Here is a 17,348-nt window from a genome sequence, read left to right as displayed (position 1 = left end):
TAACTTAGATGGTATCTTGCTGCATATGTGCAGCTTGTCTTATGTAATCTATATTTTTTATTTTTTAGCCATGTTAATCCTGTAGGTGTAATCATAAATTTTACTTTATTCTTTCTATTAAAGAGTCATACTTGTACATAGTTTTGAAAAAACTGCACTCTGTTCTTCTACCACAAACTCCCACTCCACTTTGAAGGCTTCTTGCTGTTTCTTCCATTCTTTCTTTCTTTCTTTTTTTTTTTTTTTATTGTGTTATGTTAGTCACCATACAGTACATCCCTAGTTTTTGATGGAATGTTCCATGATTCATTACTTGCATATAACACCCAGTGTACTATGCAATACATGCCCACCTTAATGCCCATCACCGGCCTGTCCCAATCCCAACTTTTTTTTTTTTTATTGTGTTATGTTAGTCACCATACAGTACATCCCTAGTTTTTGATGTAATGTTCCATGATTCATTACTTGCATATAACACCCAGTGTACTATGCAATACATGCCCTCCTTAATGCCCATCACCAGCCTGTCCCAATCCCCCTCTGAAGCCCTCAGTTTGTTTCCCAGAGTCCATAGTCTCTCATGGTTCATTCCCCCTTCTGATTACCCCCCCTTCATTCTTCCCTTCCTTCTCCTACTGATCTTCCTATTTCTTATGTTCCATAAATGAGTGAAACCATATGATAATTGTCTTTCTCTGCTTGACTTATTTCACTTAGCATTATCTCCCCCAGTCCCATCCATGTTGCTGCAAATGTTGTGAAATCGTTCTTTTTGATGGCTGAGTAATATTCCATTGTATGTATGGACCACATCTTCTTAATCCAGTCCTCTGTTGAAGGGCATCTTGGCTCCTTCCACAATTTAGCTATTGCGGACAATGCTGCTATGAACAAAAGTTAGAAATATGGACAGAAATAATGAAAGAACATATTTTCATGTGGGCTAACAGACACATGAAAAAATGTTCTTCCATTATTTCTGTCCATATTTCTAACTTTTTTTTTTAAGTAGGCTCCACACCCAGCATGGGGCTGGAACTCACGTGGAGATAAGAGTCACGGTGCTCTACCACCTGAGCTAGCCAGGCACCCCTGTGTCCGTGTTTCAAATGTAAATGATGCTCTTTCTTGATTTTTCAGTTTGAGACCCCAGCTATTAACCCCTAAGAAGAAAAAAAGGATCTGAGCTCTATTAGTATTCTTTGATGGCTGCTATTGACCTCTTGTTTTTTTAAGCTCAGACATTTACATATGCCCAGGAAACATACTTTCAGAATTCTGATCCTTTGCATTTTGAGGACCTTCAGGATGCAGCAGGATGAATTTTGCCATCTTGAAAGGGAAGTCTTATCTCCAGATTGGGTCTGTGGATGTGTGGTACACTTTGGGTTATTAGGGAAATGAAGGACATGAAGCTTGGGTTCCCTGATGTAACTGAGAGAGGGTCAGAGAGCACTGCTATTAAGAACTACATGTATGGGGGCGCCTGGGTGGCACAGCGGTTAAGCGTCTGCCTTCGGCTCAGGGCGTGATCCCGGCGTTATGGGATCGAGCCCCACATCAGGCTCCTCTGCTATGAGCCTGCTTCTTCCTCTCCCACTCCCCCTGCTTGTGTTCCCTCTCTCGCTGGCTGTCTCTATCTCTGTCAAATAAATAAATAAAATCTTTAAAAAAAGAAAGATTTAAAAAAAAAAGAACTACGTGTATGGCAAGCCCCAAGGAGCATGCCCGCCAGCCCCACTCATTCCTCACCACAGTCGTTGGGATGGGGCTCTTCTTATCCCCACTTCGTGGAGGAGACTAAGGCCTAGGCAGGTTGAGCTGCTTGGCCAAGTCACATGGCCTGCAAGCAGAAGCATCCCATGGCAGGCACTTGACTCCAATGCCCGTGTTTTGACTGCAGGTGCTCTTCCTGCTTCTCATGTTCCATCCTCTAAGCCACCTCAGACGGTGGGCGGGAGCATCCCCTGCTTCTTGGAGTGACAGTGAGGGTAGGAGACTAGCCCTGCTGAGTCTGCATGCCAGGCCCAGAGCCAGCCCTGTCAGGCTCATGCTAACCAGCTTTTCCCTGGGGTTCCTGGGACAGCTGGTAAAGGGCTCTCTCATGCGTGGAGTGGCCCCGGTTCTTGGAATGTGCGGTTCTGTACTTGAGGGCTTAAGAACGTATTTCAGAAGTCATTGAATATACATGGGGCTTCCTGCCACAGGCCTCATCACCGTGGAAAGCCAGGGTGGGAATGAGGGATAATGCCTTCTCCCCAGAAAAAAGAACAGCTGGCCCTTTGGGCAGATAGATACTGGCTCTTTGCCCCATTGTAAGCACTGGTGTGGCAAGGGTCTGTTTTGGATCTTACTCTTAAAGCAGTACCCGTGAAGATAGCCTGACCTGGTGCAGCGTCCATTGCAGGGCTCACAAAGCCCCATCTCAGAGGACAGATGTCAGAGGTGCAGGTGAGGTTGGGCTAGAAGCAGGCGAGCAGGGCAGGATATGTGGTGGTGAGCAGCTTCCAAGTGGATGGGAAGGGCTGGGTGGCTGAGTGGCAGAACTTGGACATGCTGTTTTCTTGCCCAAGGCTGGCTGGTATCAGCATCCATGTTGCCTTTTCCTCCCTGGGCTTCTGGGGGGCTCCCTTAACCCCAGGAAAGATTTTGGGTAAAGCTCCCCCTCAACTTGCCAGCCCCAAGCCTTTACACTTCAGCAAGGAAAAGTCTAACAGCTAGGTATTGTTTTGATGGTAAAATAATAGGAATCTGGTTCCACTGTGAAACTCTCTGCTCCTGTAGAGGGGTCAAGTTGAGCCCTAGAGATCAGGCTCCCATTTTGACATCTGGCACTGTGTTTACCTTGTAGGTGTGGAACGCTGTGGACTCAGGCCGCTGCCTGCAGACCTACTCCCTGCACAGCGAGGCGGTGCGGGCTGCCCGGTGGTCTCCCTGTGGTCAGCGCATCCTCAGCGGTGGCTTCGACTTCACCCTACACCTAACAGACCTTGAAACAGGTGTGTTTTCCTGCATTGTTATCCTGAGGCACCCCTTTCTCATTGGGAAGCTTCTCTGGGCGGGACAGCAGCCACAACCTGTGTACGGTTTCAGGGCAGTAGGAGATAGCCCTCAGGAGAGGCTCTTACTTGGTGAGTATGTTTCCAGGGCATTTGCCTGGAACCAAGACTCTCCATGGAGGGTTTGAGGTCGGCCTCTGCCAGCCTGCCCAGAGGACAGAGCCCTGAGGTTGTCTCAGCCCCAAGCTGTGGGGCTGGATAAAGAGGTGGCTTTTTAATCAACTTCTGACATGTGATTTGTACCAAAATAGATTTAGCTTTATCACAATGTCCTTTGGTTGAAATCAGTTTAGAATTCCTGTCAATTCATTATTGTTGAAAGGCTGTAAGGAATGATTCCAGCTCATAAGGAAAGTCTGCAAACGAGTTCTGCTTTAATGCCTACACTGAAAAGGCACTTGGGTAAGATGGATTTGTGCTGGGTAAATCCTAAGGGGCCTCCTGACAAGCAGGGCGACAAGGAGAGAGAAGTCAGCGGAAGGAACTTGACAGTACTGGATGCTCCTGTGCAATAGGCACTCTCAGCACCTAATCCAGCCACAGGCCCCGAGTGGGGTCCTATCCATGCTCTTCAGGTGAGGACAGAGCCAGCAGGTGCCGAGCTGGCTTAGAACCTCTGCCCCTGACTCCGGCAGGCTGGTCTCAGCACCCACGTTGCCTTTGCCTCCCTGGGCTTCTTCTGGTCACTTTTCTGCTAGGCACTATTGCCAGGGTCAGGAGGGGAGGCTAGAGTTCCCACCCATCCCTGGGGTGTCCCCTTCAGTCTTCAGAGAGGCCTCCCATGCCCAGCAGTGGAGGCACTGGGGTCTGTGCCTTTCCCAGGGCCTGGCAAGCAGGAGATGACAGTTCTGGGCCCAACCACACAGCTCCTCCCCAGCAGCTTGGCAGGGGTGCAGGGAAGGAGCACAGTGGTTGGATTGGGGTAACTGTGGAGTTTGTTTCCCACCCCGAGCACCCTCATCTCCTCTGGCCTGCTGAGGGGTGGCCTCGCAGCTCCTCTGACGGAGCCCCACACGCCCTCTCTGGGGATGATGACAAGACCCATGGCCATGTCAGTGGCCGGTACTGGGCCACAGGCTTTATACATAATGTATCAGTCCTCACCACAGCCTGCTTCCCGTGATTCTTTCCCGCATTTTATGGGTGAGAAGTCTGAGGCTCACGACAGCGAGTAGCTTCCTCAGAGCCTCCCAGTGGTGCGTGGCAAGTGGGGATTTAGAACCATGTCTGCATCTTCAAATCCTGTGCCCTTTCTACCGTGCTGAGTGTATCGTGTTTTTCTTCTCCAGAGTGTTTCCCCAACCATTTGTCGTCTTACCGTGAGCCCCACAGGGCCAACGAGGGGGCTATGGCTCAGGGGTTTGGTGCCACTTAGTTGGTAATGATGATAGCAGGTAATGTTCTCCTACAGCCTCACATACGGGGTCTCATTTAGGCCCCAGTCACCCTTCAGGGCTGGCACCACCAGACTCCTCTTTTCACGCACAGGTCTGCCAGGCTCACCATGTTGCCTGTGTGCCCAGTAAGCCATGCTCGGCATTGGAGACACAGAGGTGAACAAGACCCAGGATCCACCCCAGAAGCTCTTGTTTGCTGGGGGAGACAGAAGTGCAGAGAGAATCCCAGGTTACAGCGATGGAGCGAGATACAGGAAGTGCAAGGACATCTAGCCTAGAAGATCAAGAAAGACTTCCAGGAGGAAGTGGAACCTACCCTGAGGCAGGAACTAGGGGGACAGAGGTCTAGGTGAAGGGGGCACGGTTGAGGGTGAGGGAAGTGGGTTCTCAGTAGACAGGAGAATGAGGACAGAGTTGTTACAGGAACATGAACCTCATGGTGTGTGTGGATATGTGGGGTGTGGGGATCTGGGGCAGCGAGTCTGGAGCTGCAGGAATAGGAGCGTGAGCTTCATGCAGTTCTTGGCCTATGAGGTATGCGTTCTCCAGGCACTGTTCCCCACTCTGGGGTCACCGAGCACCCGTGGGTACCTGCACTGCCCACCCACCGAGTGAAGGAGTGATGCCTTTCACATACTGGGGGTGATGTTGCATTAATCAAATACAAGTTCATTTCATGACATTAATGGATTCCTAGTGGCGCTTTGTCCTAATGGATCTTCTCGATCAACAGATGTTAAACAGACAGTGCCATTGTGGGTGTGTGTGTGTGTGAGTGTGTGTGTGTGTGGGGGGGGGTGGTTCCGAAAGTTTTAGATGTTGAAAGAGAGTCTTCCTTCCTGACAAGTTAGGGACTGCCACAGCAGATGGCAGTAGGGGGCCATTGTCGAGTTTGGAGCAGGAGAGAACCATGGCTTGATTTGCACTCTGGGCAGTTCTCCCTAGTATCTGCAGCTGGTTGGGTATGACCCCAGGCAGGGTAGAGAGCGGGAGGAGGGGAGGAGGCATGCCTTGTCCCGTTGGTGGCAGAACTTCAGGGAGAGAAGCTTGTCTGGCCCCAGGCCCAGCGTGCACCCCTGGCTGTGGTGTGTTGGGTGGTATAGGGAAGGCACAGCCCCTGTCCTCAGGGCTTTGCCTGAGATGGAGGACTTCTCCACTCCACCCCTTTCCCAGGAATAGCACTTCTCACCTGGTTCATCTGTTGAGGGCTCAGTTCCATTCATTAAGTAGGTACTTACTGAGCACGTACTATGTACAGGATCTGGTGGGGGCTGTAGTGGTGAGCTTGTTGGATATTCTTTGTCCCTTGGGGGCAAGGGTCTCAGGGTTTGGGCCTTACCCTTGGGAAAGCCCTCCAGTCCCTAGATGGGGCCTCTCCTGCCAAGGGGGTTGCTGGTTTCTGTGTCTGTCTCCCTGACTAGTGTGGGTGCTCCTTGAGAATGGGGCCTGTCCTAGGAGTCTTGCTATGCCCATCATCTGGCCAGGGCTGGCTCGGAGCAGCTGCTCAGTGTGTGAGTGGAGGCTGGCCCTTGCTGGGCAGTGAAACCTGTCGGTGGCTGTAGGGGAGTTAGCTCTCCCCAGGTCTCCCACTTCAGCTGTGTATCCCCACCCCAGGTTGTACTAGGTGCTCTCTTTAGCAGAGGTCGGTGGGCTTGGGCAGCCCCCGTGGCTCTCGGCCTGGTTTGACTTATCTCGTCCTTTCTCATCACTGAGTCTGATTTTCCTTTTTACTTGATCTGCGTCTTTCTGCCCTTGGTGATTTGGCTTTTTCATTTCAATCTAATTAGAACTCCCTGCCAGGAGAAGGCAACGCAGGGCGTTCTCACCGCAGTGCTTTGGGAATTAGTCACTCGGTGCCCATTGTCGTTAATGGGAATTTGGCGCCAAGGCCATTTATCCTGGTGTCCTCAATCAATACAGTTAAAAATCTGTGGATTCTAAAATGTCAATACCCGGCCTGAAATATGGAGGGCTAGCAACATTTTATCTCATTAATTTATAGTTCTGACGGGCTGTTGGCTTATAGGACAACCATGAATCAACACCTAAATAAAATCCGCTCACAGATTCATTATTTTTGGTGCTCCCGCTTCAGTCTGTAATCTTCCTAACAAAACGTCTCTAGTGCATTAGGCTGAGGTGGCCTCAGGGAACCCTGGCCGACTCCATCAGGGCCCGAATGTCGCCTGCCTTATGAGTCAGCTGTCCTGCACACCAGATCGGCCAGTCTCCTCAAAATCCTCCAAAGACCTTGTTCAGTTCAGTTCTGCTGGCCCTGGTCTCTTGCAGGTTCCAGCCCCTCAAGCAGTTGCCCCCAGCCTGGCTGTTAAGGCCTCAGCGGTCTGCAGGGCCTCGTACTTGGCATTTGTTGGCTGGAAAGGAGATTTACCTCTCCCTGGAGCCCCCAGGGCCCTGGCTAGAGAGGACACCCTGTCCTCCTTCCTTTGGCCTGGTCAGCTTTCTTGATGTGTGTCCAGCCTGTCCCGGACATCCGTGCAGTGCCACCTGGCCTCAGGTACCTGATGCTGGAGGCAGTGCAGTGGGATAGAAGGAGCATGGATGGGGTGCAGATGTGTTCTTCCACTTACCTGAGCTCAGTGTCCTTGGAAAAAATGCCTTTACCTCTGTTTCCGCATCTGTGGAAGGTGGTAACTGGACCTGGCTGGTGGTGGGGTGATTGAGGGCAATAGCTGAGTTAATGTTTGTGGATGCTTTACAGAATGCCTGGCCCAAGGTAGGCACTCAGCAAAAGATATCCCTTCCCTTCCTCCATCACTGCCCTGTGAGACCCTTCAGATGGTGGGAAAGAATGACCTTGTTCCTGCTGAGGGTCCAGAGAACCCCAGTTGCTGGCCCATTTCTTCATGTGGAGTGGCTTTGGTGGCTTGGCTTCAAAAGCCCCCAGTCTGATCATCCCCCAGGCGGCTTACTAGTGTGGCCCTTGGTCCCCTATGTGGGTCTTGGGTGCAGGCTGGGAAGAAGACAGGCCTTCCAGGGTTCTCCCAGCTTCTCCTCCATATTTTGCTTCTCTGTGACAAAATACTACTGGTGGTAGGCTAGCAGCTTCCTCCTGGTGCTGGGACAGCAACTGCCCTTTATTTAGGGTGGGCATGCAGACCTCCCACAGCCCAGCCTGACCCTCTCTCCAGAGCTCAAGGTGCCCAGTGGCCTTCTTTACTCAGATACCCACTGCCTGCAGCCTTGCCATCACCAGCCCCTGGTTCACTCCTCCTGCTCTGGGGGTCCCTATGCCTTTCAGTGGGGGTTTTGGGGCATGAAAATGAGCAGCCGACTGGAACTGGACCCATATATGACCATTTCTCCTGTTTTCCAAGAAGTGTGTTCTGGTTAACATGACTGGGGCCTTTGTCACAGAAGGACTCCAAGAAAGGGCAATATCCCATTGGCTGAGTATGCACCATGGGCCAGGCCCTAGGTGATGGAGCCCTGGTTCCTAGCATTCTGCTTGGCCTGTATGAAGCCGAGATGAATAAAGAGGTGTTAGTTCCTTTGCTTAGTATGTATTTAGCCCCTACTCTAACCTGTGAAGGCGGTGTTTTTATCCCCATTTCATTGACCTAGACACTGAGGTCTGGAACATTGAGGGACTTGCTCGAGGCCTCACAGCCAACAGTGACAGAGCTGGGATCCACCTCTGGCCTGTGTGACTGGCAGAGGCTGCCACATCTGTTTCCCTGCCATGGATGAACCGTTTGCTTAAGGGAGCCTGCTTGGCTCTCCCCTGGGCAGCTGGCTTGCCACCTGTGGAGGATGACTTAGGGCCTCCAGGAAGAAGGCGACTGAGATGGATCTTGACTGGGCCTTCTGAAGGAGGCTTCTCTGGCTTTTGACAGCCACTGCTCCAGTGGGAGAAATGTTAGCCCTGGCGATTTGAGTATGCTTGCCATAGGAAGGGTCTGATGAAGAAGACCAGGAGCTCATGGGGCTTTAGAGAAGAGGCTGCAGATGGGGCTCCTTTTGGGCTGAGTGGTGCCACCTGCCAGGTCTTGGAGGGGTGCCTGTAGAGGGGCTGGGGCTTCTCCATTCTTTGGCTTTTGAGCACCGTGTCAGAGTGTCCCCCCAGTACAGCTCAGAGAAACTCAGGCATCCTTCAGGTGCCTGTGGAGGCCAGGAAGGCAGACACCCAGCTGCATCACGAGGCCCCAGCCAGTGGGCACACTTGTGCAGCTCCTGATGGTATTGGCACGTTTTGTGTCGTCAGTCCTTTGGGCCAGGGGTTTTGCCACTGGATCGAGATGCGGAGTCTTTGAGGGGCTCCGGAGCCCTGCGAGGTCTGAGCTGACATTGGTCCTGGTGCTGCCCCTCCAGTGCCTTCTTGCCTGGAGCAGCTGCCCACACTCCCTCCCACTGATGCAGGGAGGCCCCCCGCTGACTCCTCTGCTTTTCCTTTGTCCTCAACCACCCCTCTTTCTCCTAAGCTCATTTCTTCACTGACACCCCATTCCTGGCCTGCTTTTAAATGTGCTTGTTCTCAGGGCTGCGCCTTCTTTGGCCCTAGGCACCCAGACCCATTCCCATGCACACCCTTTCTCTTTCACTCTGAAGAGTCTTTCTCTCCAGTCTCAGCCGTGTTCTCTCCCCTCTTTCTGTACAGCTTTGGGGTGAGAAGCCAGCCCTTGTTATGGATATTAAATCCGATGTTAGTCAGCTTCAGTGAAACACCCTGACAGCCCGTATCTCACTTTGGAAGGTGCCTGCAGGTTCTGCCGCATGTCCGTACACGTCCATGCCGTACCCCTCTGGGTGGATAAAAGGAGGGTTTTCCGTGACAGTGCTAGTTCACTGGCTCCCATCATGGCACGGGGGGCGGTGGGGTGGCGCATTGTCTCTGCACATGCTCAGTGGCAGCTGTGCAGCAGTGTGGCTGCCCCGCGGGTCAGACCACCTCCGGGGACTGCTGGGGAGCCTGAACACAGGTGCCTGCAGGGCCCCAGAAAGCCAACGTGAGGCAAAATTTTTGGACACACCTTGTTTGCAAGTCGAGAACTCTTTTTTTTTTTTTTTTTTTTAATTTTAGAAAATTCAGTTTTGTCCAGATAATTAAGAGCAGTGGCCAGACTTGATGTACAAGAGGTTTCGCCACCATGGCCGCTGTTTCTTTGTTGCTGCTGCTGTTGCTCTGCACCCACCGTCTGTGGGCCTCTCATTGGTCTGGGCCTGCCAGCTTCCGTGCCTCTCTCTGATTCAGGACAGCTTCTTTAGCTACACTTTATTATGCTGGTTTTGCGGATCGGAGAGGCCTGCTGGGCTGAGCCGGAGGCCCCCACTTGTCCATGGGGGGCCTGCAGATGCAGGCCTGTCTGCCTCTCACCCGGACCCTTTGCAGGACTCTGCCAGGCGTGCCAAGACGGCCCCTGTTTCTGATTCATAGAGTTTGATTTGAAAGTTAGTAAGCTCCTTTTCTCGTTAACTTTGAGTCAGGATGGTTAGATTTACAGCTGGCCGAGTACTTCCCAGAGGATGAGTGTAATGATATTGATTTTAGCGAAATGAGTCATATGCCGCCTGCCTGGGAACACAAGCTCAATCACCACGAGCCGACAGCATCAGCTTTCCCTTGTCAACGTCTCCCCTACATGTTCGTGAGTCCGTGGATGTGAACAAAGAGCTAAGGAGAAGGAAAGGTCACGTATAGCTTGTGGGCAGGCGAGGCAGGGTGCGGAGAGCAGGGCTCTGGGGTCAGACAGGTCTAGCCTCTCTCCCAGCATGGCTGACTTGTGTGGCCCTTGATGAGGCCTTACCTCCCTGAGCTTTCATTTCTCCTGCTATGAAATGGGCTAATTACACCTACCACAGAGGGTTGTGGCATGACACTTGGAAGCCGCGTGTAAGCTGGAGGTAACAGGTGCCCTCTCCCTGCAGAGGAGGGCATGAACTTCCCCTTTCTTTCTTGGGGATCCATACTTGGGTTTCATCTGACCTAGATCAAATGTCTGTTGTGTGCCAGGAACTAGGCTGGGGGCCAGACATACTGAGTGGAAGAGGAGGACCCTTTGGGGACCCAGAGCTGTGCATGCTGATAGGGTTCCCCAAGGTAGGCGTTAGCCAGGGAGTGGCTAGCCACTCCCTAATACTAGCCAGGGAATTCCTCAGAGTTGCCCCTCTTCCTTTCTCAGGTGGAGACCCAGGTGACCACCAGCCACGTTACCAGCTGCCTTACCTTAGCAACATTGGTGATGGAAGCATGGGTAGTCATAATAGTGTCAAGAGAACAAATTGAGATTCTGCATTCTGTTTTAAACATATTTTTGCTCTAATGACGATTTATAGTTTATTTGTATCATTATTGATTCAAGGAGGAGGAGAAGTGGTTTTTCCTAACTCCAAGAGGATCTGAACAGTTCTTATACTGGTTGAGTTCATTATAACCAGATCAATAAAGCCAGTGTTAGTGCATTAAATATTTTAAAACTCATATAAGCAGCATACAGTGAATGAATAGAACTTTCTGTAACAAACATGTAAACAAGCACAGATAGTCTCAAGGTTAAAGGTTACGTAGTAACTAACCATTGTGCTTAAAGTAGCATTGCCAGACAGGACATGATAAACAAGGTACTCAATGTATGAAAAGGTAGAGTGGGAACAAATCTGACAGGAAAGGACCTTCACCTTCACCGTGGCTAGTGTTCACATTGGAGATAGTTTCTGATAAATATTTCCAGCCTTTGTCCATATCTCTTCACCAAAATGTAAAGGCTAGCCCAGGGCATTGTGTTCTCATAGCCTCAAGACAGAAACTCCAGATTATTCCTCTCTCAAGTTTCCTGCTGTTAAAATCTTACAGCCTTTGGTTTTAGCTTTTAACTTAACCAAGGATGAATTCAGAAATTTGGGGTTTAATTTTTTTCAAACAGTTAAAGGCTCCCTTTTGTTGTTCGCTCCCTGCCGTGTCCTCTAGAGCACTTTATGTAATATGTAGTATGTATGTTGCGTGTCGCCCTCCGGATGGCCTTACGGGTATGAGGCTGGGCAACACCACAGTGAGGGGCCTGCCCTGGAAGGGGCAGGGATGGGATGGCACCTGGGTCTGTGCGGCTCCCAGCCCCTCTGCTGCACCACCTCCTGCTCGAGCACAGTGCTGGATGACGGCAGCTGGGGTCCTGATTTCTGAGCCGCAGTCTCATGCTCAACCTCCTTCCCTTCGTGTTTCCCATTACGTATCTGGAAGCTTATTAAAACTTTTAAAATCTTTTAGTTTTAGGCCCTTTTAACAAACAAATACAGCAAAGACCTAGTTCTCATAAGCAAAACTAGGAGAAAAGACATAAACCATAGCTTGTCTTCTAAGAAGAACATTTTAGTATTTAGACATAGATTCTCAGTCTCTTTAGGAGGTTGGAGAATAACATGCAGAAATACATGGGGTTTTTTTTTAGCAGAAAAAGCTCAGTCCTCATCTTTTAGCAACTCAGCTTTCGCTTTCCTCCCATCTTTTCCCCATTGTTGGCAAGACTGTATCACTGCACTTTTTGAAAAAAGATGGCTAATTCACTGCCGTTTCTGAAATAAGCATATGGTTATGTGCCATGGTCCAAGAAACGAGGAACATTTTTTCTCTAGGCAGATAGTTTGTTTTTCCTTTTGGGCTTAAGGACTGGCAGTGAATCTGAATGAGCAAGAGGTCAGCAGTAGGCACAGTTGTCTCTGTCAGGAGGACAGATTTCTGGCCTGCTGGGGCCTTTTTGGTGGTGTGGGGGCCACAGTGGCGTCTGTGTGCTCCTCTTCCATCTAGGGGACGTGGTGGTCATCCCTTCCCTCATCCTGCAGACAGATCCCCTAGCTGCTTACCTGGAGCAAGGGTCCTGAGGCCTGAGCTGCAGTTCTGATGCCCATCCTGAGATCTCCACAAGTGCTGCTCTGAGTCCTGGCTTGGGTATATGGACACTGGGGCAGGCAGCCCTCTGCTCCATCCTCCCTAGGAGGGGGCATCTGCTAACTGGGCACATCATGGGCAGTTTCTGACCACCAACTGTAGCTTGAATGAGATTTAGGATAGAAGAGGAAGCTCAAGGAATACCAGGTTTCCAGTTAGGTTAATTCCTGGGGAGGGGAGTTTTTGTTTGTTTGAAAGAGTTTCTCATCTGTTGACCTAATGAGAGAGACACCTAGGACTCTGACGAAAGTCTCCTCATCTTTCTGATGCCTTTTTGGAAGAATTCTTTATTTCTTAAAAAAAAAAAAAAATCATGACAACAATATTAGTATAATTTAAAAAGTTTTCTCACTATCCCTAAAACAATTCACTTCAAGTTAATGAATCTCTTCCCAGTCTCTGTCCGTGCCAATCCCTACTTAATACTTTTGTATTTCAAGACTAGGTATCAGGCATTGTCTGCTTGCCAAAGAGCACCGTTCATGATTCCAGTTTGAAACAGCTTTTCAGCATTCTACGAGGCAGACACCTGTATTTACCTTAAGTGCTCCCCTTGGGTTGGACAGCTGGGCTGTTGTTTATAGTCCCTTCACCATTACAGGGGACAGGACCTGCAGTGCCCGGCTCTTGACAACATTGCAGCGACACAGGATGACCATGAAAATCTTTGTGCCTGAGTGTTTCAGCGACAGTTAGGGGCTTTGTTGAGCTTAAACAAGTGTAGAATCTTCATTTACCAAACCTCAAGTGTTTCCCAAATTTTCTGTGACTACAAGTAATTGCAAATTGTGGGCCCCTGGAAGGTGTTAGAAAAAAATCACAATCTTCCATCATGGGAAAGGTGACACTTTAATAAAAAACAAGAGAGTAACTGCTTTCCAAGAAGTTTGTACCGTGGGAAGAACATTTTGAAAACAGATGTTTTTGTTTCCATCATTCTGTAAGTTTTGTTGCCAAAAACTATGTGAATATGTTACCTATTAAAAACGCCAATATTTGCACTCTTAACTTGGGAGCAGTTTTTCTAGTCTCCTTTAAAAGCCTTTAAATGAAAGTTTCGGTGGATTTTGAATTTGGTTGTTAAAAATATGAGAATGCAGTAATACCCTCTGATTAGTTGCAGGAACCATTCTTTGACCTGAGGGGAAATGGAGCTTTCCTAGTGAAATGTTCACACCATCCTTTGTGTCAGTGGTGGGATGGGAGTAGACAATGTTTCCCTTGATGCCAGTGGTGAATGTCTTCCGTCTAGGTCTGTGCATCTCTGGGAGAGGTCTTTGCTGGCTCTGACAGACTTCGATGAGTAAACCGAAGCTGTAACTGGGCTACTTTGAAATCACTGAGTCACAGAAAGTTCCCTACATTTGGAAAAAGTGGAAGTGGAGCCAGTTCGGTAGCTCTCGTTAAAAATGTTATAACTCATTTGATTTAATGATTTCAAAGAGCTTTGTTGATGCACTTAGTAAATGGCATGTTAAAATATATTTGAAAATACTGGTTATTTTGTCCTTGTCTCATCCTTTAAAATGGCTTATTTTTGGTATTTTAATGCTCATAATTTATTGGCATGGTAGCACACTGTGTAACGTAAAAACAAACACACATCTTGGAAATACGTGCTTAAGGGCTTTTCCTTGATGGGGCCTGCTGTCAGAAGAGTGCAGAGACCACGGATCTAGGCAAACTGGATTTATAAAGGCTCCCGCTGTAACTCGAGAGTACCAGTCGATGACTTTCATTTCCTTACCTGGTGAGCTGGTAGAGCACTGTGTGGGGGTCCTGAACACAAAGCAGGCAGCTGGAAGTGCTTTCTGAAATGAATGAGCAAACACGGTTTCTGAGTTCCTAGAAGAGGAAATGATGCTTGAGATCTTGGTGTCACATTGGTCTTCTTGGCCACCAGCTTCTTGTATCCATAACTGCCCACTGCCTCTCCAGCAGAGGAGTTTCTGTGAGCCAAGGGCAGTCAAAGTTGTCCCTCTTGGGCTGTGGGCGCCCTTGCTGACATCTCTGAGGGGTGCCACCTTCAGGTTCCTGGTGGGTGTGGTGCATAGCAGGGACCTGGGATATGTGGAATGGCCTGGCCCCCGGGGATATGTTTAGAGGCAGCACTGAGACCACCGGTGGTGAGAATGGCTTCTAAGGCCAGTCTGGTTTCTGTATGCGTTTTGAGTGGTGTTGAATTGAACACATGAGAAGTACAGCCAGTGCTCTAGGTTATAAGGTGGCACCACATAGAGGAAGAGAGTGCTGGCTTTGGAACCCAGCAGACCTGAGTTCAGGGTCAGAGATCCATTCCCCACATTCCCTGAGTTCAATCTATTTATATAGCTTATCTCTAAAAGATCCCAGTGACAAAACAGACGTTTTCCACACTGTATGTGTATATGTACACACATTTGCACTTGCATGTGAGTGCCTAACAGCAGTTTCATGATAGATAGATAGATAAGGGAAAAGGACTGTTTTGAATCCTGCAGAACCAGTGAGATCCCTGTTCACCATACCACCTGTCCATGCTGGCGCTCGGGCCCCCGTGGTGTCATGTTCTCATTTGTTGCCCAGAGTATTATGTCACCCCTACCTGCCACAGCCTGTAGCAAACCATTCATGGGTTGTTGTAAGGTCGTGATTGTAAGATGGCTGATCCTAAAAAGACCACTTTGGAGCATCCTGCTTTATCATTTCTAGACTCCTAGGTAAATAATCTCTGTACTAATATGCGACTTTGGTAATTTTACCTAATCTCCCTGAGCCTTGTCTTTTTCCAGTTGTGGAGCAGGTGTAGGGAGTTGTGTGGTTTAGATGAGTTGATGCACGGTATTTACAGAACACAGGAAAGGAGGCGGCGTTCATGGGTCCAGCCATTAGCTTAGCCCTTGGGGAGTTCAGCTAGTCAAGTGTTGGGGGGCTGGCTAGATCATGAGGCAGAAGTTGCTGCTGCCCATGTTGTGCTTCCAGAAAGTCTCATGGCCCCCTCGGGCCCAGATGGGCTGCGTCTGCCCATAGCTCTGCGCCAGATGGCTTCTAAGTTTTAAGGTATTTATTTTGTGATCTGAGTATTTTTTTTTAACTCATTGTCTGTTTTGTGTTGCAGGAACCCAGCTCTTCAGTGGTCAGAGTGACTTTAGGATCACTACCTTGAAATTTCATCCGAAAGACCACAGCCTTTTTGTGTGTGGAGGCTTCCACCCCGAAGTCAAAGCTTGGGATATAAGGACCGGCAAGGTGATGCCCATCTTCCTCCCGCGGCCTCTCCACAGGAGAGCTTGCGGCAGCAGTGTGAATGCCTGGGGGCGGGCCAGCATCTAGGTGCAGGACCCTGGAGATGGGGTAATTACCATTCATGTTTCATCAGTGCTCAGCGTAATGTGTAGTTGTTTTTAATGAACATTCTTGAGTTGTTAGAATATTGAAACATCAGAGGTGTGATTCTATGTAGCCTGTTACTGAATGCATTTACTGAGCATCTATTGTATGCAAATGTTTCCAGATGGTACAGAATGAGCCGGCTTTTGGGTTACTCAGGGAATAATGTGTGGATGCAGATAACTGGTGTGGAGTGGCACGTATGTATGTGTGTGTTTGTGTGCGTGTGTGCGTGTGCATGTGTGTTCATTCACATGTGCATTTGTGTGTGTGTGCGTGTGTACGTGTGTGCACGCATACATTCGTGTGTGTGCGTTTATGTACACGCAGGTGTGTGTATGTGTGCACATGTGCGTGTGTGTGAGGGAGAAAGCGAGAGAGATTTGAGGGGGAGTGAGGGAAGGGTGACCACCATTCAGAGGGGTGAGCACTTTTAGCTTGGTGCGAGGAAGGCTTCTTAGAGACCACATTCCTTCTGGAGCTAAAAGGCTGGTCATGATCAGAGAAGTGGTTTCCACCCCCCTGCACCCCACCCCCTTTGCCAAGCCACTGCTCTTGTGCCTTCGCCCACTTAATAAATGGCAGCTCCACCCATGTAGGTGTTCAAGCCAGAACCATCAGAATCATCCCTGTCTCTGCTCTTCTTCTCACCCCCACATCCAAACCATGAGCAAATCCTGTGGTAACTCTGGTTTAAGCTGCTGTTGACTCTCGCCGGGTTAATTGCAGTAGTTTCCAGTGTGGTATCTCTCTTTCCCCACTCCTTACAGTTTGTTCTCAACACAGCAGCCAGAGTGATCTGTCACAGTGTAAGTCAGATGTGGCTCTCCCCTGGTCAGAACCCTCCACGCTCTGATTTTGCTCACAGTAAAGGCTAGTGTCCCCACAGTGGCCCACAAGGCCCACAGGATCTTCCCCTCACACCTTTCTCACCACCTCCAGCCCCACTGGTGTCCTTGCCTTTCCTGAAACACATCAGCACATTCCTGCCTCAGGGCCTTTGCACCTGCCACACATACCACCTGGAATGCTCTTTTCCTGTTTTCTCTGTAGAGGCTCCCTCCCTCGCTCCTACACAATTCTGTTCAAATTCCACCTCTCCAGTAAGGCCTTCTCTGACTTCTCTGACCACCTTGATGGTCACCCCGTGCCATTCACTAGTCCCCTGTGCTACCTCACTGTTCTCCCTACCATTTATCATCACCTGGCATACTGTGGATTTTACATGTTTATTTATTTGCCTATCTGCCTTCACTTGAACAGAAGCTCTGCCAGAGGAGGGATTTTTGTGTTTTGTTTGCTGTTGACTTCTAACTCCCAGAATAGTGCCTGGCAAATAGTAGGCACTCAGCAAGATTGGTTGACTGAGTGAGGGAATGAAGGAAGGTGGTAGCCACGCAGAATGTGTATGTACAGAAGGTAGTATGAAATGTGTGTGGGGACCAGTGACTAACCCTACTGGCAGGGCGTGGGCTCCAGGCAAGGGGACTGGCCCCAGGCAGAGAGGCTCTCAGTCATGTAAGTCTTGGTTTGGGTTAGCAGTGAGAAGCCAGGGCTGAGGATGGGTTCATGGAAGAGTAGTGAGGAAGAGTCATGGCTAGGCTGCTTCTGGAGGTGTTCCCT

General features: G+C 49.6%; 1 protein-coding gene across 9 annotated transcripts in view; it reads left to right on the top strand.

Annotated features, from left to right (window-relative positions):
* WDR25 (WD repeat domain 25) overlaps positions 1 to 17,348 on the top strand; it is a 139,928-nt gene that overhangs the window by 81,873 nt on the left and 40,707 nt on the right. For all 9 annotated transcript variants that reach the window (XM_040641425.1, XM_040641424.1, XM_040641423.1 and 6 more), the window contains 2 exons: positions 2,855 to 3,002; positions 15,454 to 15,584. In XM_040641425.1, coding sequence (XP_040497359.1) covers positions 2,855 to 3,002; positions 15,454 to 15,584 — 279 coding nt within the window. The remainder of the gene's footprint in view (positions 1 to 2,854; positions 3,003 to 15,453; positions 15,585 to 17,348) is intronic.

Source organism: Ursus maritimus, unplaced genomic scaffold, assembly GCF_017311325.1.
Source record: "Ursus maritimus isolate PB19 unplaced genomic scaffold, ASM1731132v1 scaffold_25, whole genome shotgun sequence".
Classification (NCBI taxonomy): domain Eukaryota; kingdom Metazoa; phylum Chordata; class Mammalia; order Carnivora; family Ursidae; genus Ursus; species Ursus maritimus.
This window is presented reverse-complemented; position numbering and strand designations above follow the sequence as displayed.